This window comes from Micrasema longulum, unplaced genomic scaffold, assembly GCF_059751315.1.
Source record: "Micrasema longulum isolate JH-2025_06_02 unplaced genomic scaffold, ASM5975131v1 h1tg000897l, whole genome shotgun sequence".
Lineage (NCBI taxonomy): Eukaryota > Metazoa > Arthropoda > Insecta > Trichoptera > Brachycentridae > Micrasema > Micrasema longulum.
In genome coordinates, this window is record NW_028278088.1 from 7,273 (window position 1) to 33,419 (window position 26,147).

At 34.7% G+C, this 26,147-nt stretch overlaps 1 protein-coding gene across 3 annotated transcripts; it reads right to left on the minus strand.

Annotated features, from left to right (window-relative positions):
• On the minus strand, positions 1–25,783 carry Fmr1 (synaptic functional regulator FMR1). 3 transcript variants are annotated; one of them, XM_088231613.1, is made up of 15 exons: positions 25,682–25,783; positions 25,245–25,297; positions 25,007–25,157; positions 20,450–20,616; positions 19,412–19,561; positions 17,807–17,896; positions 15,737–15,884; positions 14,658–14,801; positions 13,216–13,353; positions 11,420–11,621; positions 8,653–8,806; positions 6,099–6,207; positions 5,171–5,267; positions 4,355–4,612; positions 1–1,453 (listed from the first exon to the last, which is right to left on the minus strand). In XM_088231613.1, the coding sequence occupies exons 1-15, from the start codon at positions 25,730–25,732 to the stop codon at positions 1,380–1,382; spliced, it is 1,986 nt and encodes a 661-aa protein (XP_088087739.1). In that variant the 5' UTR covers positions 25,733–25,783; the 3' UTR covers positions 1–1,379. The 3 variants fall into 3 exon arrangements, with proteins under 3 accessions (XP_088087739.1, XP_088087740.1, XP_088087738.1); XM_088231614.1 differs by having other exon boundaries at positions 1–1,445; positions 14,649–14,801; XM_088231612.1 differs by having other exon boundaries at positions 14,649–14,801.
• Positions 25,784–26,147: the final 364 nt, after the last annotated feature.

Genomic DNA, 26,147 nt, shown 5'->3' on the forward strand with positions numbered 1-26,147 from the left:
TTGAAATATGTACAGAAATCTTTATTTTTAGGAAATTACATAACCCCTAAATATAAATGGAGCATTCTTTTACGTCATTTCATGAGGTATGTCCAAATCCCGTAACAGATCCTAATGGAGTGAACTACACCCGAATGTCTCGCACATCGCATTTCGACCCAGCTCCTAGTTCACTTCACATTTCTATAGGGACAATATGCACACATTTTTGTTTAAGATTACATATTCTGGTAATACAAATTGTATTTCAAATTCGTAAAAAAAGCAATTATGATAAGTCTAGTTTTATATGTATTGCTTCATTAGTGACATATCAAATTGATACAAATAAAGATGGTTAATGTAAATGATATACATCGACTGGGTTTTATATCTTTCTAGGGCAAAAGACAATACAAACTTTTACAATAAAGTTTTAGTAAATAAAGATGCGTGTTCAATCTAAAGGAGATATTGAAACAAACAAGCCAATAAAGTGAGTATTGAAGAAATGAAAGTCATTAACGAAAGAATCAACACTCCAATCTGAAGGAGTAGAGGGCAAAAAGGCTAAAGCAACAGAATCCCAAACAATTATTAAATACAAGTTCTTCAACACAAGAAAAAATCAACCGTAGAGGTTATAAAAAAAAGAAAGGGCTATTTTATTTAGTATGTTACGAATAGTAGCAAGTATTAAAATCTATAATCATATAGTGCCTGCCAGCCAAAATACTGTATAACTACATCGGATCCAAGTGATCGCGACAAAAGTAAACTTTTATATGATACTTAAAAACACGGTTACACATTTCATATTCATGAAATCCCAATGAAAAAATATTAAAGTTAAACTCAATCGAGACTTAAAAATATATAATTACTTTAAACATCCACTGGGAAAATGCCATGTCTCCATTACTACTAATCATGTGGAAAATGTGACAGTCTGTCATATCATGGTGCAGTTGGGTAGTTTGGGATATATATCTAGCCACGCGGGGGCGCAGTCGGCAACTACTGTCGTTACTGCCGACGCGGCCCCGCGTAATGCACTATCACTGCTGGACAATGTCTATATGTAGTCGGGTGCTCGAACCGGGGAGCTGTTCGCCGCTCCCCGGCGGGGGTGCGGGATGCGCTCGCACAAACCCGTGTAGAGTCACTGCTCCAGGCCCAGAGGCCAATCGCGACATTGATGTATAATATTTTCCACCTATGCTATCATATTGTGGACAGCATATTAAAAGACAAACACAAACTTTAACTTGCAGAACACAACCTTCCACATTGATCATAGGCGAAAAAATTTAGTACTTTTTAAAACGGAATCTATGATCTATAGTGCCGAAATATGCGCTTCCTCGATGGGCAGCCGTTCCACTAGTCGTCAGCTCTCTCTAGGCAGTTCCATTCAGGATGGTTTCCTTAGGCTTCGGCCCACTTTCCTGGCGCTTCGGGGCCATCTTGGGACCTGCAAGTGTTACGCTTTATCTGATGTTTTATATTACAACTGGGTCCTCCGTGGGCGGACGTGAACAAACTCTTCAATCACACACTGGAGAAGTTACATAGTCATAAATATGTCTTTAGAATACATTGAAACAATTGTTGTATTGTATTATGTATGTCCCAAAGATATTATTAGATAAATTGTTGATATTTTTTATTTATTTTTATCTCTTGTACTTTATAAATTATTACATTAACTTTAAATGAACACTGGCTCTCAAACTTGTATTAAATCGACAAAGTTCATCAAATTTGTGTTATTATTTTACAATATATGTTTATTCAATCTAATTACTTTAATTTAATTAAAATATATATTTATAATCCGAATAAGATGACAGAAATTTGCTCCAAAACAAATAACCAACCAGAAGCCAGCTGTCAAACTAAAAAATCAACTTTCCATAGTGCCAACTACAAACATGAGCAGAAAAATATAGAGACATACTTAGGAATACAAGTAATTGAAAAATAAACTCTCCATATATATTTTAATATTACACCCGGTCTGAAAGGGTTAAAATTTTTGGCTTAATAATTTATCAAAATAGAGTACACCGAACTCTTGCATTACACGGTGGATCTACATAATACCATTGTAAAAAGAGTATAGAAAAATGGTGGATAGGTTTTTTTTGTGTAAAAATCGGAATATCAAAATATAAAATTTAATTTTTGTTGTAAGTACATAATTTTTCTTTTAATTGTTGCTCTAAAAAATGATTAAGATTGTTCACTATCTGACAGTAGACGCATATTTAGTACAAGATTATTTTTACCACTTGAGATATCCAGTCTTCCGCATACTTCTTTACGACTAGTAAGTGCAAGAGGTGTAGAAAATACCAAAATGATTGCACGGTATACTATTATGCATTTGTTGAATTGATGTTTCAAAATAAAAAAAATTGCACTGCATTATTCAGAAACCGTGTATAAGGGTTGTCTGGTGTACACTTATTAAAGAATAGCTACACTTCAACTTGGTGACAGGCATTCTGATAAAAATAAATACTTTTCTGAGTTGCCATGTCGGATGCCTTCGTGCCTAAAATGTTATTGGCTATTTATACATCGCACCCCCAGAAGAATAATGTCGCAAGTCTAAATTTTGTTGTTTCGGGATACGAATGCAGTTTTAACACTTCTATTTTCTCTTTCCTAAGATATGTTCATCTAATCTAAATGAACACACATATTTCTACGTTTGAGTGAGATATACCACAAACTTCAGGAAATCAATAGAGTAAAATATCGAGAACACAGCAGTAATTATGATACTACAGTAATGAGGAAGTTCAGTGATTTTTTATGTTAATAGACTATTGAAGCTCAGGCAAAAAAATATTTTTTATGTATCAGGGGCTATCATTTATAAAAGTTTTGTATTTCTTAAATTACTCCGCATGTGACATCTAAAGTTCTCTTCCGTTTTTTTCTAGGTCAGTTCTGCCGATTGGTCTGTTCACTTATTCTTATTCTTAGAGGGGGGGGGGGGTCAGTGCTATTTAAGCTCCTGACGTCAACAACGTCTGTGACCTGTGAAGATCTATTGTGACGTGTCCCCGTGAATAGTTCTCGCCCTCCTAGCCCGGGTCTATAAAGAGCTACTGTGTTGAAGGCGAGAGTTTAAATTTTGCCAAATCTCCCCCTCCAAGCCCAGGTCTATAAAGAGCCTGGCTGCTGTCTGGAAGGCGAGAGTTTACATTTTACTAAATCTCCCCCTCCAAGCCCGAGTCTATAAAGAGCCTGGCTACTGTGTGGAGGGCGAGAGTTTACATTTTGCTAAATCCCTCTCAAACCCCAGATCCGTAAAGAATCAGGCTATTAGGTAGAGGCCGAGTTCTTTAATATCCTCAGGTTTAACCAGTGCTCCCCGAGGATGAGGCTCCTTTTGAGATGTAAAGCATCACATTCACATAAAATGTGTATAGGTGTTTCCTCGTTTGCACTGCAGAACCTACATCTAGAAGTTTTGGAAAGGTTCAATCTAGCAAGGTGTATGTTCAATCTGCAGTGCCCTGGGCGGGCTCTAGTGATAACCCTCACTTGATTTCGGCTGAGCTTTATTAAGTCAAAGGCAAACCTTTCCGAGTAACCTTTTATCAGTTCCTTTGCATGGTGCTGACCAGGTACTTTTTGCCAGAGCATAACGCTCTGCTTCCTACCCCATGACCTAAGATCGTTACGAGGAGCACATATCGGCAACCCACAGTAGGGCTCAGGGCCTATTGGGGCTGTCTCAGCTCCCAGCTTAGCAAGGCAAATTAGAATGAATTAGCAAATTCATCAGCTGCCTCGTCGATGTCTGAGTGTCCGGGTACCCAAATTAATGTCACTGTTACACTCACTGACACAATTAAGCGCCCGTAGGCAGTCTAAGGTTAATTTAGAATTGATCTCGACAGAGTTCCGTTCACTTACCGGAAATCTTTCACAGCTCTCTTATCATTGGTTGATTCATACGAACTAGTGACATCATTCAAAGTAGTTTGTTTTTATTAAAACATTTTTTTTTTGTACATTTTCAAGAAACTTTGCAGTATAATAAATAAATTTTTACTGCACGTAAGGAAACATTATTGTATCCAATTTCCCGTAGGGTGAAGTTCCTCATTATGATTCTACAGTACTCTCCTCACATTTAAACAGTCAAATGAGCAAATGTCACAAATAAAATACAGGGCATTATAATAATATCCATTAAGTAATGAGTATGAATAATTTTCAAAAAAATTGTTTTTGCCCTCCGGCTGAATGGAAGATTTAAACACAAAGCAGTGTACTTCTGGGGGTGCGACATGAAAAACACAGAAAATTATAATCTACGAAGATTGACCATACGGCTACTTGAAGTGCTCACCCTTTGGCTTGTGATCTCTGGGACCCTTGGGTTGGACTGGCGGTACGGCCCCAGCCTCCTGGGTGGCGACGGCGCCCCCCGCGCTCCGAGGCGTGCCCCCTGCAGTCCCCTGCGCCGCCCCCCGGGGCCCGGCTGCGCCCGCCGCCGCCCCCTCCTCCTCCCCAACCCAGGCCCACTCGGGTTGCCCCCCTTCCACCCACTCGCTGCTCTGTCCACCAGATGGCCAGCTGTCAGATGCACCATTGCCATTTTTCACTCCTAGACGAAGTACAGAATATGAGATACATTTTTATGCAAGTTATAAATAAAAATGCCCGTTAGAAGGCAAAAGCGCTAATTGTTTAAATAAATAAGTGGATGTGTACTAATACTACTAGTATTTAATTTTTGTAACTTGCATAAAAATATAAGTTATATCTAAGGTACGGAAGACTAGCGCGGTGTGGCATAAACTTTAGTAAATTTGGGCTTTTTGTGATAATAAACCGTTGAAAATAAGTGCAATATAAAATTAACAACTATATAAACATGCATTATACTCATGAAAGATAAAAATCTGAAACATGTATGACCGCCGCAAAATCAATTTTTTCTTTGTAAAATTAAAGTACCGTTTGAAATATTACATACAAAAATAATCAATTTAAATTTATTTAGTTACCCGCTTTAATCACGTAAGGAGCTGAATTATTTGTTACAATCAGTCATTCGTAAATGTTATCAATATACAGTCGAACTTGGTTATAACGATCACAGAAATAGCGAGGTCTCGGATGCAATAAGGAAACATTAACTGGTAATAATAAACGTAATTACCTCTGTCTGCACTGGAAACATCATGACTATCGAGTACTGAACTTTCATCATCGGTTTGCCGGCGTCTCTCATCTCGGCGATTTGGTCGGCCTCCAAACTAAAGAAATATATAAATACACAGTTATCACATGCAAGGAAAATGAAAAATAGGGTAGAGAGGTAGTTTAGTAATAATTAGTAGAGGCTGGAAAATTTCGCAATCGCGATTAAACGAAAAATAACGCAAAATTTAGAATTTTTAAGCGAATGCGAAATTTGGCGTTTTTTGAAAATAACGTGTAATTTGGTGTTTTTGGAAAATAATGCGAAATTTGGTGTTTTTGGAAAATAACAACCTTAGCAAGCTTTGAACTGCCATAAAATAGTTCGCCGAAAATTTTAAGTTGCTAACTTCACGCTTGTTTCTCTGCGTCATTCTATGGAATCTTGGCTTGATTCGAATTGGAGGCCATATTTGTTTTCATAACTGTCTTATTTCCATAAAAGTGTTGTTTATTTTATTAGTTATATTTTTGAATAAGCAAAAAATTATAATGGTAACCGTATTAATGTTTTTTTCGTGCGACGTCAGATAAAATTTCTGCAAAAGTTTAATATGTATATTTTGAATTACCCGAAAATGAGACGTTACACGCCCTGAGGGACAAACAGCACGTATGAAATTTTGGCGCCAAACTTGTACGCAATGTTTATAATCAGCGCAGTAGGTGGGTATGACGTGTGACGTCAAAATGAAATGACGCCAACTGAGAGCCGTTTTGTATGAGCTCATTTTTAAATTGAAAAAATATGAATGTAGACTTGTTTGGAATACGTTGATAGTTAAATTATTAGAATCGTTAAAATCCACTCTAAATTTGTAATGTTATTTCCGTTTTGTGAAAATACCCTATTATTCTAAATGATACACATGCTGAAAGTAACATACCCGTGAACGTGGCCCCCCATTTTCAGTAGCTGGAGGTGCTCCATTAGGTCCGGCCTCTCTCACCCGCCCGTCCTCTCGATTTCTGTGCATCATGCCGCCATCGCGACTTCTGAAAATTCGATGTTTTAAATAAATAAATAAGCGGTTCAATGGTATAGTATAACCCCACAATATTTTCTAGGACCCAAATAAAAATTGAACCAATGATACCATATCGCAGTGCTCCGCAACCGGTGTGCCGTGGCACACTAGTGTGCCGTGAGCTGGATACAGGTGTGCCGCGGTCAAATTCAATGTATTTTGACATTTTAGTATAGAATAATAATAATTATTATAGTATAATATAATGTGGTTTATGTTGAGTGATGAAATCTGGCGGGACATTTAGCGAAAATACAAGTAAGTTTTGACGGAATCTGACGGGATTTCCTGTAGATTTTAGCGGGAATATAAATGACAAGGTGGCAACACTGAGCGGTTCAGTTCACGTATACTCGTCTGATATTACTGTCGTGTGCAGAGCTGTCACTATTTTTACAACACAAAGTTAAGTAAAATAAAAAAATGCAAGGTCCAAATGAGAATATATTGACGAGCTCCGACAAATTACAAGGGTTGAAAAAAAAACTCGAACTTTGGCAGAAAGAGTTGCAAAAAGGATGTATGGAAATGTACCAAAGGACCAACCATAGTACAATTGAAAACAAACAATTAATTGTGGATCTGGCCCAACAACATTTAAGTATGCTTCAGCAGAAATTTGATCAGTATTTTTATTCTATTAATACGGAACAATACGATTGGATTCGAAATCCTTTTGCAACCAATGCAATAATTTCTACGGAAGCACTGCCTCTGCAAATTTGAGAGGAATTTACAGATTTAAGTAATGACAAGACTCTAAAACTTCACTCCTCCGAAGTCCCATTAGATGTTTTGTGGATTTACGTTAAAAAAGAATATCCTCGCATTTCCGACAAAGCAATCTTAACACTACTTCCATTTTCGACAACATATTTATGTGAGCAAAGTTTTTCAACGCTTGTATTAATCAAAAATGATAAGCGGTCATGCTTAAAAGGTCTTGACCAAGAACTTCGGGTTGCGCTGTCAAAAATAGAGCCGAATATAAAACTTTTGTGTTCATTGAAACAAGCGCAGGTATCAGATTAGTTTAGTTAGCTTCTATTTTTAACTGGTTTTATAGCTATTTTTTAATTGGTTTGACTGAGTTTTGAAAATTTCTCCCCTGTAAATGTTCCAAAACTGCTGTAAAATTTTAAAATTTCGTAACAAAAAATATGTTATAGTTATACGTATGTATACCTTTCAAATAAAAAACTAAAAATGATTGTAAAATTTTGTATCAATTTAATACCTATATATCTTAGCTTTCGGTGTGCCGCGTAATTCTAGGAAGAATTTTGGTGTGTCGTAGGTGAGAAAAGGTTGCGGAGCACTGCCATATCGGATACATCATTCCACTGTTAGATTCTATTCAGTTTCTGAAACTTTCCTGGCCATTCTGATATACATATGTATCGAGTTTTTCTGGGTTATTGTGTCTTGTATCGTTTGGATTGCCTTACATCATCCATCATCCGAGTTAATGTGATCTGATCAGCACAATAACTCAGAAAAGTGTAATGTGCAAGATTCGATTTTTTTATAGTAAATATATTATATGTATTTATTCATACAAATACATATATATTACAAAAAATAATAACATATCCCTAACTCTATGAGGCCAAGACCCCTAATGTTGTGACATAATGTAAAGTGGAAGCATGCAAACAAAAATAAGAATTCAAAATCATTACATAAACAAAATGTATGTATTATAAGAAAATGTGTTTGCCATTGTTGAATGGACTGACTAAGTCCGTAAATAAATAAATGATAAATAAACATATCGTGGGTTTACAAGGAAAACCGGCTAACTGCAAAAAGCCAGTTTTGCGTAAGTTGAATTTTAAAGATTGGTTGTTCATTAAAAATCAAGTTGTTATTATTTTTTTAATAGATATTATTTATTATTCATAAAACATATTTTTATACATTACAGAATTTATATGAAATAAAAAGCAACAGAATTTTGAGAAAAAAAATAATTAAGTAAGATAAGAAAAATAAAATCCGCATTTAGCTGATTTTCCTTGTAAAGAAATTTGTGCTGGTTGAGTTAGCTGGCGACATTGTCTAACTGAATTTAAGTTGTATCGAATTCAACACCGTCTTCATCTTCAGATAAAGCATCTATCACATTAGCGGAAGTGGAAATACTCTTGTACCAACGATATTAAAACCTCTCAAATCTGCTTAAAAATCAATCATTAAAATAATATTAAAAAAGCCCTTTAGGTACCCCAGCGTCAAGTTATTTGAGGAATTTGAGATCTTAGTTATAATTCAATTATATATTTTTAGAATAATAAAATTTGTGAAAGTAAATTATTCTATGGAAGAGTTTGCATATAGCAGGTAATAGTCTCGATATGAATAACACAAGATAAACTGCGGCATCCTTCATTATCCTACTACAGTTAGTGACCTGTCTGAAGGCGGGCGCATGTTAGGTCTGCCGGCCCCTCCCCCCCTCCCGCCGCGGTATCCCCCTCCAGCCGAGTACTGCTGCGGGTGGTGGGGGGCACCCCCCCCTCGTGACGACCTTTCCTCCGACACCTCGGGGGTCACTCGGCGGGAACCTGAAATGGATAAGCTTAGTTGACTTAAATTTTCAAAAATCTTTCTCAATGAGGAAGTTCTGTGCTATGGGAAATTGGACATAAAACTTTTTCCTAACACATGGCAAAAATTAGAGCATTTAATTGTACAATGAAGTTTCTCAAAATCGCATGAAAAAATTTATAAAAATGGTTTTAGTACTTTGAAACGTCACAGGTTCACGTGAACATTTTTTTACAATAACCAATCAATTATAGCAATGTTATGTTGTTGTGTCAACCGGCAACAGATTTCCGCTTTTTAGGGTAGTCATGTTTTTTGACGTATGTGTTTTGACGTTTAGCAGGTACAAATAATTTGTTTTTATAATTGTACAGGGTTCTACTTTAAAATGTCATAAAAACTTGAATTTGTGACGTCGTAGGCGGTGTAATTTTGAATTTTCGATGGAGATTTTCAAAATTTTAAAAAATTATAGCCATAATATGATACATAAAAATAAAATATATTATTTGGCTTAGTTTGATGGTCTATTAAACAAGTAAAAAAAACAAAAAAAACCACTGAACTTCTTCATTATTTTAAAACTCATTAGCGAAAAAAGAAAGAAAGGGTCCTATTCAACTACCTCGATACTTTTATAAGGAAAACACCTGATTAGGTAATAATATGCAATAGGCCTCGTTAACTTTGTTCTTTTTAAACAAAATTTAATGGCGTGTCACCTTAAACTTTATTATTATAATTCCCTTATCTGCACCTAGTAGTATATAAGGTATTGGAATGGTACGTAAGGTACACTGCAGCATATCCATCATTTTTGCTACGTTAAGCTAATCAGATGCTAGTTAAAGACTATGAAATAAAATAATATTTATTCTTCTTCTTCTTCCTCTTTGTTTAGATCTGTTGATATGTTATGGCAGAAAGCTGCTACTATTGGGACGTTGAGATCCAGCAGTCTCTCTATATTTTAGACGGTCTATTGGGAAGACGGTAACTGGGTGAAATTCCCTCAGCTACAATGTAAGGGATTCTGGGTTGTCCATTCTGTTAACATGGTCTCTCCAAAATCTTCTTGCTCTGCTCCATCGCGCAACATCTTCGGTCCCACAGGTCAGTCTTATTTCTCCATTGCGGATTCGGTCTCTAAGAGTTCTCCCCGTGATTGCCCTAAAGTTTTCATTTCTGATGTTCCAAGCAGATTCTTTGTCCTGGTTGTGTCAGCTCTTGTTTCTATCCTACTCATCATGATTAGCCTGACACACATTTTATATATCCGTCCGTACTTAGCTTCCTAAATGCATACGTTTATTGCACCAAATAATATTACTGAGACATTTAGATATGGTGGAAGCTTTATCGGTCTATTCCCTAACTTCGGAGCACAGATCACTACACCAGAGATTTCTACACCTAGGCATTTGAATGACATAACTTGTTCCACTGGTTTGTCATCTATAGTGTTCGCCTGGGTTGTTTGGATATAGTTAAGCTCATTGTTTAGTTCGCTGAGATGCTCGTGTTAACCCTTTGGGATGCTAGGTGGAACCTGTATAGCATTCGTTGCAGGTCACCCTCCGATTCTGCAATTAAGGCTGCATTTGATTGAGAGGCTGATTTTGTCCATAATTAAATTATACAGAAAGGGGCTCTGACTGTCCTCTTGTCTAATGCCACTGGCTGTGGAGATTTACATTAACCAATCGAGCTCGAGACCTCTTGCATGATAGGCAAATACTCCATGCCATGAGCATAATAAAGCTTGCTTGGGCATAATGAAGCTTGCCTCACTCATGTCTCTGCTCAAGTCTGTGCCGTTTTAGTCCCGATCTAAGGTAAGGTGGGGGTAATTAATTCTTTACTAAACAGGAGTCACCAGACGTGTCTGGGGCCTGCGGTTTATGATTGCGGGTGCCCCTGTCAATGGAGATCTTTTGCTGAGGACTTCCCTGGGCACGGAATATACTTCTCCTTTATTGCTTTCGCTTGATGAGGTAAAATTCTTCAATAACTACAGTTTGAGTAGGTATGAGTGGTGACTAAAGTTAGTTTGCAACCAGTAGTCTTTGGGTAAGTCCTCTGATTTTGGCTGCGCCGCCGGTGACCGGCCTTGAGTGTCACCAGGGGGCATTCTGGTGCTCCAGAGTAGATACTAGCATTTTCTCTCACTGTTGATATAAATGGGTTTGAACTGGGTGATGGATTTATTTTATTTATACTTCCCCTCGTCCTTACCTTATAGACGATGAGGGGGGGGTTTAGAGCGACAGTGAAAGGGACATTGAAAGTTGTAAATGTAAATATTTGTTAGCACTTTTCCTTACTGATTTTGGTAAGTAGAGGAAGAAATATAATCAATTCGTAATAAAAAATTGGTCGCTTATATGAGTGAATTCGAAGGAGAAATTTAGTCTTTAAAATGGATTCGGGTATGCTTTCAATACCCATTCATAAATGTTTTTAAGTGCAATTTCTAATGTATTTTTATGCATTTTAAATGGCATAAGTTGTCTTCAGCATGGAATAAACATCGCTTCGGATCGGGCCGTAGTTTATACTCCTGATCCAGAGTCTGCGACACTACCACAAAAGTACAACCTGTCTCACTGTCATTTCGTTGCTTGTCTAACCTGCATTGTAGCGCATGGGCGGGGGTCGCGACCTCTTGTTGCGGTCGTCCCCGGTGCGGCGCTGCTGCTGGGGGCCCCCGTAGCCACCCGCGGACCCCCCAGGCCCCCCGCCCCCTGCGCCCCCAGTGCTGCCCGGCCCGCTGGACATCACACGCAACTGCTGGTCTATCTCCAGCTTCTCCTGCCGTAGCTGCTCTACTTCCTGACAATACATCAACAATAAATCGATTGACAATATATTTACAAATATGGGATTTAATGAAAATAAAGAGTGAAAAATCCCTCCACACAACTGAAACGATGTACTCTTCTGATCAAAAAATATTATTATTATTTGTTATAGGCGGGCAGCCTTTGCTGATGCGCCTGTATCTCGTATACTGCTTTTTGTCTGCGTTATTCTTCCTAAAAAGCATCCAAACGGTTTTTGAACTGGTTGACTGAAATGGAACGGACAAACTAGACTTTGTAATTTATTCCAGAAACTACCCAGCTAGAAAATTTTTCTTAGGATTGAGGTGGAATTGGGGACGATAGAGTGATTTTGAGTTTGAGTGATTTTTTGTAGCAGCAACTACTGACGCTACATCCATTTGAAGTAATAAGTCCTGATTCGTTGAGATAATCATTGACAAATTTAATCAAGTTAAGACTTGTCACTCGGCTTCCAGAACCGGAAGAGTAGGGTTGAGTTTCATCATGGATTTTAAACAACGCGTTGACATTAAATTTTGTTTTGAGTTATAAAAAAGTAGCAAATAAGTTCATGAAATCTTTAAATCAGTGTATGGCAATAATGTGGCGGCTCTGAAAACTGTTTACTAGTGGTATGAGTGATTTAAAAATGGAAAGGAGTCGGTTAAAGACGAACTACGGTTGGAATGTCTTTTGACTTCAACAACTTTGTTTAAACAAGCAATTGACCGTTCGAGGGCTTACCGAGGAACTGAACATCGTGTAAGGGTCCGTTCAAAGCATTTTAACCAATAATTTGCAAATGAGACGAGTGAAGGCGAAACCTTCCTCAGATCAGAATTTGTGAAGAAGATTAATTCAAATTTGACGTAAACTTATTACTTTGTTGTAAAATTATTCACCATATTTGTTTATCACACTTCGGAATTGTCAGTATCTGTATTTGCAGTAGCTTTTTGCTCGGTTTGAGTTTATTCAAAGGTTCAATGTTAGCATTTTAAAGTTTTTCCTCTTAACACTATTTTATTATCATTTTCCTATTCCCACCCAGTGATCCATAGGGCATTGTGTTTATACTGTTTGATTTCAGCATAACTAAATAATCCTGGTTACATGGAAGGTTAAGTGATCAGTTTAACGCTTCGGATACTAGTCCAGGGACTCAGACTAACCCTGCTGGGAATCGAACTTAACATATTTCTAACCTTCTTATACAAATAAATACATAGTTACAAGGTGTGATCAGAAAATATGGGAATTATTCAATTTGGCGGGTTTGGAGAGTCCGTCAAGTGTCCTCAAGTGTCACTAAATGAAGTCAACGACGATGCAAAATTACTGAAACACGTGACGAAACATGTGTTTACGGATATGACGTCGAAACTAAGGCTCAATCGTCCCAGTGGAGGCATTCTGGATCGCCAACACGTCTAACCTTAGCGGCTGCCACAGACAAAGTAAACAATGAATACAGCTGAAAATTCTAGCGTACAATCAGACTCTCCAAACCTGCAAAATTTAAAAATTCCCATTATTTTCTGAACACATTCGTATATAAAGTAAAGTGGCAGATACATGTTTTTTATTGAATAGTGGCTTACCTTGAGATGTGACAAATAGTACTCCAATAAAATTTTAGCATTCGCAATACTTTCCATTGTGCCAACAAATACAAACGGTACATGGCCTTCTTCACGCGGTATTGTGGGGTGAGGTTCATTGTCTCCTTCTATTTTGACCTAAAACAATCAATCAGCAATTAATATGTCATTAATACTCGCTAATATGTTCCTGAAATGCGTTTGAAATATGACAACTGAGAGTTAATGTAAATACACAAAGCCAAGAATTGATTAACAATAATATATACATCAAGCCATCTTTATACTACTCACTTATCATGCTTTAATGCAGCTGAATTGATTGCTATTTTGTAAAAATAGAAATCAAATCATCTGTTTTTAATGTGTTTCAAATGTTAGAACTCAGCCAATGTAAATATATCGTAATAAATTAAGATTTAAAAATAATATTTTATTCAATAACTTAATTGTTTTGTATCCCTCAGAATAAATAATGGAATTAACCTGTATCAAATATACTGTAAAAAATATTTTGCTCTGTGTAATGCATACCTACATGAAATTTGGGTAAGAGCATAAAAAACTTTCTCCGAAATCAAAATTCATGAATTTATTACTTTTAAGAAAAGCTATATAATAATGTTCACGAGTACGAATAACATATTTATTGAGTTTGTTAATAAAATATTCAACAATTCAAAAAAAAAATATTGTTATACATGAGGAAGTTAAAAGCAAAAATGCCACTGTCCATTATCACTGTTTTTGGGAAGACCAACAAAACCAGTAGCCAAAAGACAAAGTTCAATGTGCAACTTGTGCATGGTATAACAAGTAGCGAAAAGTCTATTCATTTTAAGTTCAATGAGCACATTGAATTTTATTTTTAAATGTATTTTTGCTAGTGCTTCTGTTGGTCTTTCCAAAAGCAGTGATCGTGGACAGTGGCGTTTTTGCTTTAAACCTCCTCGCGCATAATCCTATATGTTTTATACTTAATTGGAGATTTTGTTTATGAAATGAGATAATTACACACTCAATGTGGACTCAATACAAAGTTCACCACTTCCAATTTTTTTTTCCTTTAATATTATTATTTATAGATGTAGCATCAGGAACTCTGACATTAGAAATCCAAGATAGGAACCATGTCGCTTTAATACAATTTGATTCTCTTTTTCGAGCAAAGTAAAACTGACCCATAAAATGAAATATACAGGTATATCATTTAAGCGCAAATGTATTTAATTTTTATTTAAAAATAAGATTTCACGGTAGAGCATTGTGTAGAGCATTGTGTTTTGTTTATTTTTACAAATTAAAAAATTGGTAACAAAAATACATTATGGCATAAACACATCCGCGAGACTAACTTTGATCTACGAAAAAATATTAATCCTATTTTAAAATTAGTAAAAAAGAAATAGATACAAACGTATCTTAGCGCTCACACTACTCACTCTAACAACACCGCTCTTGTCCACCATTTCCTGAATGGTGCGACCGTTCTTCCCAATTACTTTCCCGACAAGGTCTCGCGGTACTTGGAGTAGGTCCTCGCTGTACTCCAACATGGAACGGGCTCGCTTTACTGCCTCGTCACTCTGGAAAATAATCAGATTGAGTCACCCTAACTTGTATAACTCGTAACTTCAAATAATCCATATGTGAGTAAAACTTGTATATCGGTTCAGTTTTGCATTGCAAAACTTCGCTATAATTCACAACTGAAGTAAAAACTGTTTACTCTCCAGGATTCAAAATTCAGGATTTACGAGTTTGCAAGTAAGGCCGACAATATATATTGGTACAATATTAACGACACACTACAATAGATTTACGCAATTTCAACATTTTATTATTTATAATTGGCAACATTTAGAGTGTGTCAAAGTTTTTTTAGTTTGGATTTACCCCCTGGGAAGTTATCAAAATAAATGTTACAACAGATGTGGAGAACATTTTAGAGAACAGAATATGGAAGTCTACTCATTTGCAGGGCTTATGACCTACACATGAGTACATTACACTATGTCAAAACTTGTTGGTTTGGGTAGGAAAAGGATGTATTTCCACTGAAAAATAATTAATAATTTTGAAATATCCAAGAGAACTAGTGTTGTCCCCGGCAACAATTGAACGGCGGAGTATCTCAAAAATGCAGTAAAAAAATAATCAAAAAAAGTCCTTCCGAATCAACCGATGATAGAATTGCGATAGATTTTCAGTTTCCGGAAAGCCAACTCAACAATCAGCAGAATTCGTGATAATACAATACAGCTGATAATACGATACATAAAATTTTTGGCTTAGTTTGATAGTCTGTTAATGAATTTAAAAAAAACACTAAACATCCTCATTTTATCACGCCTTTATTTACTTAAATACAAAACAAATTTTAAAATATACAAATCCTACTGCCAAGCTTCCAACGTTTTTTACAATATCACATTTAGACTCCTGATCACTGAAAACTTCAAATATATCCACTCTCGTTTCAGCCAATGTTTAGATAAAGAAATGTAAATATAGAACCAACCTCTCCACATATCTTGAATGTGCACGAGTTCTCCTCCAATTCTATGTTGGTTATACCATCCACTTTACGAGCTTGTTGTATGTTAGCACCGTGCGCTCCGATGGCCAAACCCATCAGATCTTCGCGTACAACAAACTCGTCTGAATACCTGCGAAACAACCGATATTCTTCACAAACATCAGAATGTGTAATAATAATTGACAAAATACAGTTTACACATAGACATAAAAATTAACTGCACAAAAGAAAACTAAAGTCTACTTATAATATTATTATATGTTTTGGGCAGGCAGCTTTTGCTGGTGCGCCTATATCTTGTGTACTGCTTTTTGTCTGCGTTCATCTTCCTAAAAAAACATAAAATGTTGACCGAAATGGAATAGACAGACAACTATGCTCGGGAATTTATTCCAGTCAGAAACCAACTGCTTGAAAGGAAGTTTTTAGTTGGGATTGATGTGAAATTGGGGACGATACAGCTTCCAGTTACGACCCCGCAAATTGCAGGGGTCAGTCATAGTAATCATTTACTATCTTATAAATTTCTATTGACTCGCCTCTCCTCCATCTTTCTTCCAATGATGTGAGTCCTAGTGCTTTTAATCTACCATGGTAGGACATCCTTTTGAGGAATTTTGGGATTATCGTAGCACATCTTTGGACTTTTTCCAGTAGTTCGATGTCTTTAGTGAAGTGGGACTCCATACTTGGTATCCACGATCCAACAGAGGTCTTACATCATCATGTTCCCTTTCCACACCTAATGGTGCATAGGGCACTGCATTGGTGCACCAATCGCAGCGTATGTTGATATTTTTTTTGTTAAATGAAGGTAAGATGATCAGTCTTACGCTTCAGGTCCAGGGACTATGAAATATTCTGGTGTAAAAAAAACCCTTTTGAATAAATATTTCACATCATCTATGCCGGAAATCGAAACTGAGACCTCTTGCACGGTAGCCAAACGAGCTGATCAATACACCACGAGGTCTTACATAGGTCTAGTATATTGAGGATATCTCTGGAGTAATATTTTGGAATATCTTATATGTTGAGTCATTGTGTAGAAGTCTCAAGAAGATGATACAAAGCAGAAAATGTCCTTTTATTTTATTGATACAATATTATATTAAATTTAATTCAGTAAGGTCGACATGCGGTATTTATTTAAATGGTGTTTTGCAATGCAATATTTCAAAATCCCTGGACTGGCACACGAAGCGTGAGACGGATCATCTAGCCTTCATGCATATAAGAAATTACCAAGATATGCTGCGATTGGAGTACCAATGCAGTTCCTTATGCACCATTGTGTTTTTGTTATTAATTATTTTATACGTTAGTTGTTTATATTTGATTAGTATGCGCTTTCTACATACTTTTCACAAAGATTATTAATATTAGACAATGTTTTTATGAATTATTATTACATTAATTATATATTTTCATTACTGTTATAAATTTTTTTGTATTTTTTGGTTTTGTAATTAACAAATTTAATATCACATTCAATTATTCTTTGTTATAAAAATTTCTGCTCAATACAGGTTTATAATAAAAATTCATTTTTTTATATTGAAATAAAGAAATGAAATAACGTGTGACGGCGGTGATGATTTTTGTTTCAACTGTAAATTGCATGAAATACTATTACTGAAAATGTTTTGTATTCAAAATGTCAAGTTTTACATAATATAATATGTAATCTATAATAAAACAAATGAACCCGGATTAACAAGCACGCACTGCACAATAGAACCCCTCTTTTGTTTTTATTTATAGTGGAAATTAACCCTGACATTACTTATAATAATGGGAATTACCCTTGACCTTTAGCTCGGGAATCTAAATACAGACTAGATTCATTTATTCAACATACAAACTGGTAAAAAAGATAGATATATTAGTAAATCTTAATCCACTGGTATTTTGCTACCCAATTTAAAATTATTTAAATTGGGTAACTACAATAATGGTAAGTCAATAAAGAATAAATAAAAACAAAACTATTAGGAGATGAACCGGTGAACAATATACATATATAACAAGATGTTGGAAGGTCCCTCTTACCCTCCTTGAGTGTGTTGTAATTTCGTAGACTCTAGTTGTCGTGCTGCTTCCTCAGTACGTTTCAACAGCAAAACTTTTTGAGATAGATTCCTGAAACAAAATATATTATGAACAAAGAGTGTTCCAGACACGCTGGAGTAGGGAAATCCTAACTAGGAACTCCGGTATCGGTTAGCCGAGTGCTGGACCTTCAATAAAGAACAAGTTTCGTTTTTATGTCTGAACTTAGCGATAGAGACCGAGGGAAAATATATTTTAGGATTTCTGCATTTATTTTATAATTTATAAGTATCACTCGAATAATATATTAAAATTGAAATTGTTGTATGTAATATTTTTGCTGCCAAGAAATAATTAAAACATTTCTAACTAATACTTTTCAAAACCTTCTTTCGGTGTCATGCCCGTGTTCAGGCATTGACTCCATCGTGTGCACAAAGTGCACCAAAAGCCTGCCTGTATCAGTCACGATTCTTTGCTAGCCGGAACTACTCCCCCACAGCTAGAGTTACCATTTCAAAATGAAGGGATGCCTGTTCAGGATGTCTAAATGCCTGATTTTTAAGATAAACGTCTGTCTTAGGAAAAAAAACCGTTAAAAAAAAGAACAAATATTTGACATTTGATTTAAGACAATACAGTACATATGAACAAAATAATATAATTACTTCAGAAACTTGGACATTGAATTTTTGTTCTTGAATTTTTTAGAAACAAATCCTTTTTACCTAACACGTAAAATTAAAAAATCTTCATAAGATATTTTGAAATTTTCTTGCCATCAATTTTGCCTTTATCAATTATGCTTCTACAACCGATACATCTTCTTTCTCGATAGACTGAATTTTAGTTTGAAATTCAAAAATGCCTGTCTCAGCCTGCCACGAATTCTTCCACCCGGCAATAGTTTTCCTTAAATTTTTCCCCCTATTATAATTTATTAAAGCTTATATTTTGGGCCCATAATTAAATGTGTGTGGTACTCAATCTTGCCGCAACATTAAAAATAAACCAACCTTAACCACTAATAAGTACTTACAACACAAGAAATTCAAGAGTTTTTATATTATGATTCAAAATAATGAAGAAAAAACTATTAAAAAAAAAAAAATATTCAAAATAAGAAGTCACAATATTTATAGCTGCAATCGAGATGGGTCCTGTGGAAATGTTGCGCTCAGAGATCAGAAGGCCTGAGTTCAAACCTCCCTCTACCACAACTTGTTTTCTTAAAACATGGTTATTTAGGACTAAAAGAAAACAGCACTGAAATTATAAGAAGGAAAACTTTTAAACAAGTGGATTACACGTAATTACTGAAAATGTTTAAAAACCTAATTTGACTTGGTTTAATTTTTTTTTTAATTCCACTGAAATCAGGTTGTCTCAAATGTTACATAAAAATTAAATGAGCTCGTGAAAAAAACTTACACTGAGAAAAACGTAAAGCAGGAATAAGATTTTAAAAATATTTATTTACTCGAGTTTTCACATTACCTAATAAATTAGGTGACAAGCATCTAAAGGGCACATTGCAAACATTTATGATATCTGATAAAAAGGTGAGATGTAGATAAATAATAATAAAAATCAAAACAAACTTACCTAAAATACATTTCTTGTAACATATCTGCTCTGTGCCTACTAGTGTCAAACCGTGAAATTACAGCTAAAACATTTCTTTCGGGAATGTAGCGACAAATTGCAGCACCAATTGCCTTTTGAAATTCCTTGTGTGCATTTTCAACTTTCGCACTGAAAAAGAGCAAATCATTAAACATACAATCTACCATACTACCGATATCAGTACATACTATACTTCAAAGAGATCCTTTATTATCCATACACATTTTAATAAAAAGAAGTAGAGTAACCGAGAAACAAAGCATAGACAAAATAACATTTTCAAAATGGTAATCACATTGATATGCAGCTATAAAATAGCGAACCAGGCTGTGGTCCCGTGGTAGACTCACATCATTTTTATTAGAGTTCTGAGGTTTGAACCCCACTCTACCACAACTTGATTTTATTTTTCTAATAGTGGGTTATTTAGAAGTTGATGAAAATTTTTTTTAGATTAAAATGTACATTTGAATTAATTATGTACACTTCAAGTAAGAATGTGTTGATAACTTTTGTTGTTTAAAAAATACACCTTTATTAATTATATAACAATTTATTTTTTAATATAAGTTATAAATTAAAAATACTCTGTACACATCCAATTATTTATTTGATCAATTAGCGCTTTCACCCTCGAAATGGCATTTTCAAAATGGTAAGTTTAAAGTTTATTGTGAAAGCCCCCTGGGCATTCAATGTATAAAACATTTTATTTGATAATTTATTTGGAGATTTTGGGAGTCTTGCTGTAGAATTGAATTAATTGTGTAGTGAGGGGTCAATAAAAGGTTGTGGATCACATTTACTCAAATTCATAGGTTAATTGCATATTGTGTTTCAAGAAAACAAGAATCTTTTGATATTTTGTAAATTAATTAATGTTGGACAAAGCCGATACTTGGAAAATTAATAAATAATTACGTATTTATCCACTCTTTAATGATTTTTATTGACCTGACTTAACAGTCTACAAGGGGCAGTAGAACTTTTGATAGAAAATATATTTTTATAACTTACTATTCCTTTAGGTCTTCGGGAACAGGTATCTCAAATTTAAGAAAGGTAGTTTTGTCTATGGGCTGGTGATTAGATCTTTTGGGTCGAACTCTCTCTGAAGAAACAATTTCTGTATATGGTGTGTCTAGACCCATGTATTCTAATACCAGAAAATCACCTCGTATCATCTACAAATAATTCAATAATAATATACTCATTATTAATAATGCAGTGGGAAAGATCAGTGTATTAAACGCAATATAAACTGACTGGTTATAAATCACCGATTTTATGATTTATGAAGAGTTGGAGCAAGTAAAAAAAATACTTGCTCGGTGAATAGTGATTCTCTTATAATAATACTCTCATGTCTTCATTGTAAGTGTTCGAGAGTAAGTGAATAATCACACCTTATAATTTCAAGGGCATTTCATAATGTAATAGCGATATTGATTAAAAAAAACTTTTTGACTAGCACCAACTAATTAAGCAGTCAGTGAATCAGCTGCCGAATTAACCCATGTCAACTTGATACTATATGTCTCTCCCAATTGTTTGAATGATTTTCATCAGGATTTTACAGGCGCCGTTGCGCAGTTGGTTAGACGGCTAACTGTGAAACTAGCGTCGCGGGTTTGATTCCCACCAATTGCAAGAAAAAATCCAAGAAATACTTTTTTTTCTTAATTGGTCTGGGTGTTGTGGTGTATTTTTCATTACCTCTTTCCATATCCCCTCTATCCCACCTTATTCCTTTAAAAAAAAAGTGTTTTGGGCAAGATGCAAACATTCCCAAGTTGTTTATACCATCCATTCTGGAATAAATGTTTTGCAACACAAATGTTTTGAGGATGTTTCAACTATTTATGAATTTACATGAATCATTTTTTCCGAGAGTAATAAGTAGTAATGACGGTTAAAAATGCTAAACATTTTGTGTTTACCAAAAACAAAAAAGAAGAAAACAGTAAATAAATGACCCGATATAAGTGATTTCAACCTATAATATTCAAATAGAATAATGCCAGGTACCGTAGATACTTGGACTGAATCCCAGAGAAAGGAATTTTCATATGCTATAATAATTTATTGATATTGCTGTGATTCTTTTTTTTATTTTTAAAAGGAATAACGCGCTAAGCGTCTATTTTAGAGGCTTGTCACAGCTGACCAGCGTAGGAAAAAAAGGATATGGAATGAAGTTATGAATTATGTACCACAACCCCCAGACCAATTGAGGAAAAAAATCTTTGTTGGATTTTTTTCTTGCAACTGGCGATGCAAGTTTCACAGTTGGTTGTTTTACCAACGAACCGAGTTGTGGTCCCGTGGCTGGTGTTGCGGACTCACGGATCAGAGGTCCGAGGTTCGAACCCCATTCTACCCCAACTTGGTTTCCATTTTCTAATAGTGAGTTATTTACAACTCGTTGAAAATGGCCGCCAAAATTTAAATATTTGGGTAAATTATAAAAACGCTAATATTTCTTTTAAAAAAAAAAAATTTTTAAAAAAGCCACGACGCCTGCCTGTTCATCCATATTTTTCAATTTTACACCTTTTCTTATTTTTAAGACCTTAATAAATAAGTTACTTGGTGAACATAAGTAGATAATATCGAGGCTTTGCTGCATTAAGTCATTAAAACAAGTTATGAGATAATCTCATTTAAAGCTTTTTTATTATTATTCTTTCAATGCATTATTTCTTCCACAATTTATTTTTATTTTTTTAAGCTTTAAAAGAGTAATCTTTATTCTCTAAGCAGAGCATAAAATTTGAAATCAACATTTTGCACCTATATTTGAAATATATGAAGACTGTTGACTTAATGGATTTTGTCAGTATAGCCTCGATATTTGCTACAAAAAGAAGTCAGTGTTCGGGTTGTAATAATTATTATAACTTTATTAATCAGTTTAAAAAGGGTAAGATAAAATAACTATAAAACTTGTTATATTCATTTTCACTTAGCATTTTACTTTTATATTTAGTAAATATAACTTTTTTTACAGTCACTTTATTGTGATACTTTTTAAATACAATTTAAATCAGTTTTATATGAAAACTTCAATCTTCTTTGTTAAAAGTAGAAGTGATTCAAAATGAGAATTGGAACATAAAAAAATTTCATGCAATACAAACACATTCCAAAACAACACAAATATTGGAAGAAAAATAAATAATATAATATACTAGAACGGTCACATAATACATACAAAACTATATATAGTTGGCTAGTTGGGGGTTTTAGTGCTTTGCTTATTTATTAAAGCAAGCAAAGTAAAAGTTATTTCACAAGTTTCCTTACTAAGCAGAAGTACAATATGACTACTGGGATGACAATATTGTTCGTCAGTGGAAATCTAAAATGCTGTAAGATACAGATAGTAAATTATTCAAGAGAGGGGGTTAAATTTTTTTGGACGTTTTATGTCACAAAAGTATACCATTTGATACTTGGGTGGTTATACATGTTTTTTTTTCAAACCTAAAAAAAGCCTTTATACAACTTTTTCAATATCAAAATTTGATATTGAAAATGTAAAAGAAAGTCAATGTCGCATTTTTTGCACATCCGCCGTTGTTCTACAATCCAGACAAAATGTTGGGACACCAATCTTTTTGCCATTTTTCGCGAACTTAAATCGGGATTATTATTATTGTGGATAATTTATTTATATTTTCTTTTTGGTCAAACCTCTTACCTAGTTCTCTTCTATACACGTTTTAAATGACTTTTTTTTTTTCGCACCGACACATACACACCCTCACACATTCATTTACACACATTCATATCATCATCATTCCCTTTCCGCACCTAATGGAACATAGGGCACTGCATTGGTACACCAATCGCAGCGTATCTTGATCATTTTTGTTACATGAAGGTAAAATGATCACTCTTACGCTTCAGGTACCAGTCCAGGGACTATGAAATATTCTAGTGTGAAAACACCCTTTTAAATAAAGATTTCATATCAACCACGTCGGGAATCGAGCCCGAGACCTCTTGCATGGCAGGCTAACGCTTGACCATTACACTACGATTACATTCATATACACATACATGAATACAAACGTCGCACACATACAATTTTATAAACTCTTTTCTTATATATCATGTATTATTAGATTAACTGTGGATTTTTTTAATTGGCTTTAGTATTGTTAATATATTTCTTCTTATTTTTTATGTAAATAGCTGTAAAAATCCCAAATAAATAAATAATTTAATTTATATGGCGCCTTTTACAATAAATATCTCAACACGGCTTGCAGCTACATATCTCATGGACGGTTGGGATTCTTGTTCCCTGTTTCCAATTATATTTTAATATAATAAGAGATAACGAGCTAGATTACAGCAGGTCTTCCAGCTACAGAGCGCATTTGGTTTTTCTGATAACTTTTAAAAAATCGTTTACAAATAACAGCTGGATTACGACACATTCTACAGCTACAGAGCGCATAGACGATTGAAATCATAAACCCTATTTATGAATTTTAGGTTTGAAATAATTTGATAATTCGTGATATTTACTTGAACGAATGTCTTGCACCTAAAAAACGCATTGACGAATGGGATTCTAGAAACCTAACAATGATTTAAAGAAAAAAAATACATTGAGTAAAAATACGATGAGAAGGGTTATGATTTTGAAAGCTTCTATAGTAAAAACCGTTAGTTTTGTTGCTTTCATGCCATTGAACATCTCAATGATGTTTAACCCGGATCATAATCACAAGGGACAAGTCTGAAAACTACAAATGGGGGATGGAGGTGAACCGCTTGTCAAAGCCTCTCTCGCCAGTTCATCGACTTGCTCGTTTCCCGATACCCGAGTGGGCTGGAATCCAAGCTATATTCACATCTTTATTGGATGCATTAATATCAATGTTTATTGTTGCTCTTTATTAAATAATAATATATGGACAAAATCAAACAAAAAAATCAGATTTAGCATCCCTTTCTTGAATAATTTATTATTTTATTGTTATTCGGAATAAAAAATTGTGTAGTGTCACTATTTTTATTATGAACAGCTTCAAAGGTTACAGCAAGAGTCCAAGAGATATTCGTTGTATACATCCACAAGTTGGATTAGGGAATACACTGTATTATCTAGACTCCACCATTCGATTCTTGTTTAATTATTCTGTTGGTTAACACATTAATTAAGAAAAAATAATCACGGAGAAGTTAAAACCATTGACAAGGCTAACTTGTATGCAGGTGGCAATGATCAATTGATCATTGCCTCTTTTGCGCTGTAAGGCTTAAATACTTCTAAATAAATCATTTACAGGTACTAGAGTATCGGAATCATGAAAATAGTTTATAATATTCTTATGGCAGAAAGACCGACTGGATTAGAAAGCTATTATTTCATACTGCTAGAGTATACAATTTATTTGCATTTGAGAGTGAATCGATAAGTGAATTTTGAATGTTTAATATTTGAACAAATCAAGACCGAGAAATTGCTATGACAACACAAATTTAATTGACAAACAGAAAAGGTTTTTATATAAAAGGGTTTAGAAGAGAAGAGGGAATCTGTTACAGTACACATACCTGAATCTTAGCAGTCCACCAACCACAGTCCTCCCGAACATTGGCTCTAGAGTATACTTCGACATCTTGTTTTTCTGTAAACTCAATCTTCGCAGTTTCTTTCGGAGGTAAAAATACTCGGGAGAAGGGAAACTTAGCTTCTGGACTCCAGCTAAAAAAAACAAAATGGTAGAAAAGAATAACAATTGAATGCATGCTTGAAAACACAGAAGACGATTGAAAGTCTGCAAAAACTTACTCATTTTCAAATGAAACTAGTACTTCTCCATCAATCACGTCCATAACATACGCCTAGAACAAATAATTCATTATTTTTACAACAGACAGCGATCTAAAATGTGCAAGCACGGTAGGACCAGACGGAATTTTGACAATCATTTACGCGCGAATTTCAACATTTAACTGAAAAATTTATGTAGAAGCGCAAAGAATATATGAAGCGGTTTACGTATTTCGCAAATCTAGCGGGATTAGAAGACCGCACATGGAAAAAATCACGCCCTGTCAAATGGACATGGCGTCCATCCTTGCCGCGAATGTATTTTTGTATGGAAATATTTTTGTAAGTATAGCACGAAACCTTCAACGGGGACTGCCAAAACATGCATAAAAATATTATTTATTGATTTTCGGAAGAAATTCCATTCAAAATGAAGTACTTCAGCTACAACAAACCTTATAATATGCCCCATTTTCACCATACACTTCGACCGCTAGTTCCTCCATCTTGGTTTGCGAGAGACAACCAAAGATTAAATACAACGCTGTGAATTCGGAAAGCAAAAGTAAACCTTCCGAAAGTTCCTAATTTTAATATTGAATAGGCAAGTACGATTTGAAATGCTAGATTTTTCCTTCTTTTATTAATAACTATTACTTGTTCATATTATCAATAACGGAAGGAAAATAAAAATAAGCTTATTTTCATAAGTACTTACTTATTTAACAATAAGAAGCTAAATCTTGGAAGTAAACTAAATTCTAAACATACCTACATAACAACAATTATAATACAAAAACAATGACAAAACGCAAAAAATAGAATTAAGACATAAATAAAAGGAATTTCAAATAAAAATAGAATTATCTTTTTTTTTTCCTGAAAACTCATTATTTAATAAATTAGTCTAAAAAAAATCTT

Coding starts and splice junctions, on each gene's coding strand:
- Fmr1 (XM_088231612.1), bottom strand. CDS start 25,732: ATGGAGGAACTAGCGGTCGAAGTGTATGGTGAAAATGGGGCATATTAT. Junction 25,158..25,244: donor CTAGTTTCATTTGAAAATGA/GTAAGTTTTTGC, acceptor TGTTTTTTTTAG/CTGGAGTCCAGAAGCTAAGT. Junction 1,454..4,354: donor CAGAGATCACAAGCCAAAGG/GTGAGCACTTCA, acceptor TAACACTTGCAG/GTCCCAAGATGGCCCCGAAG.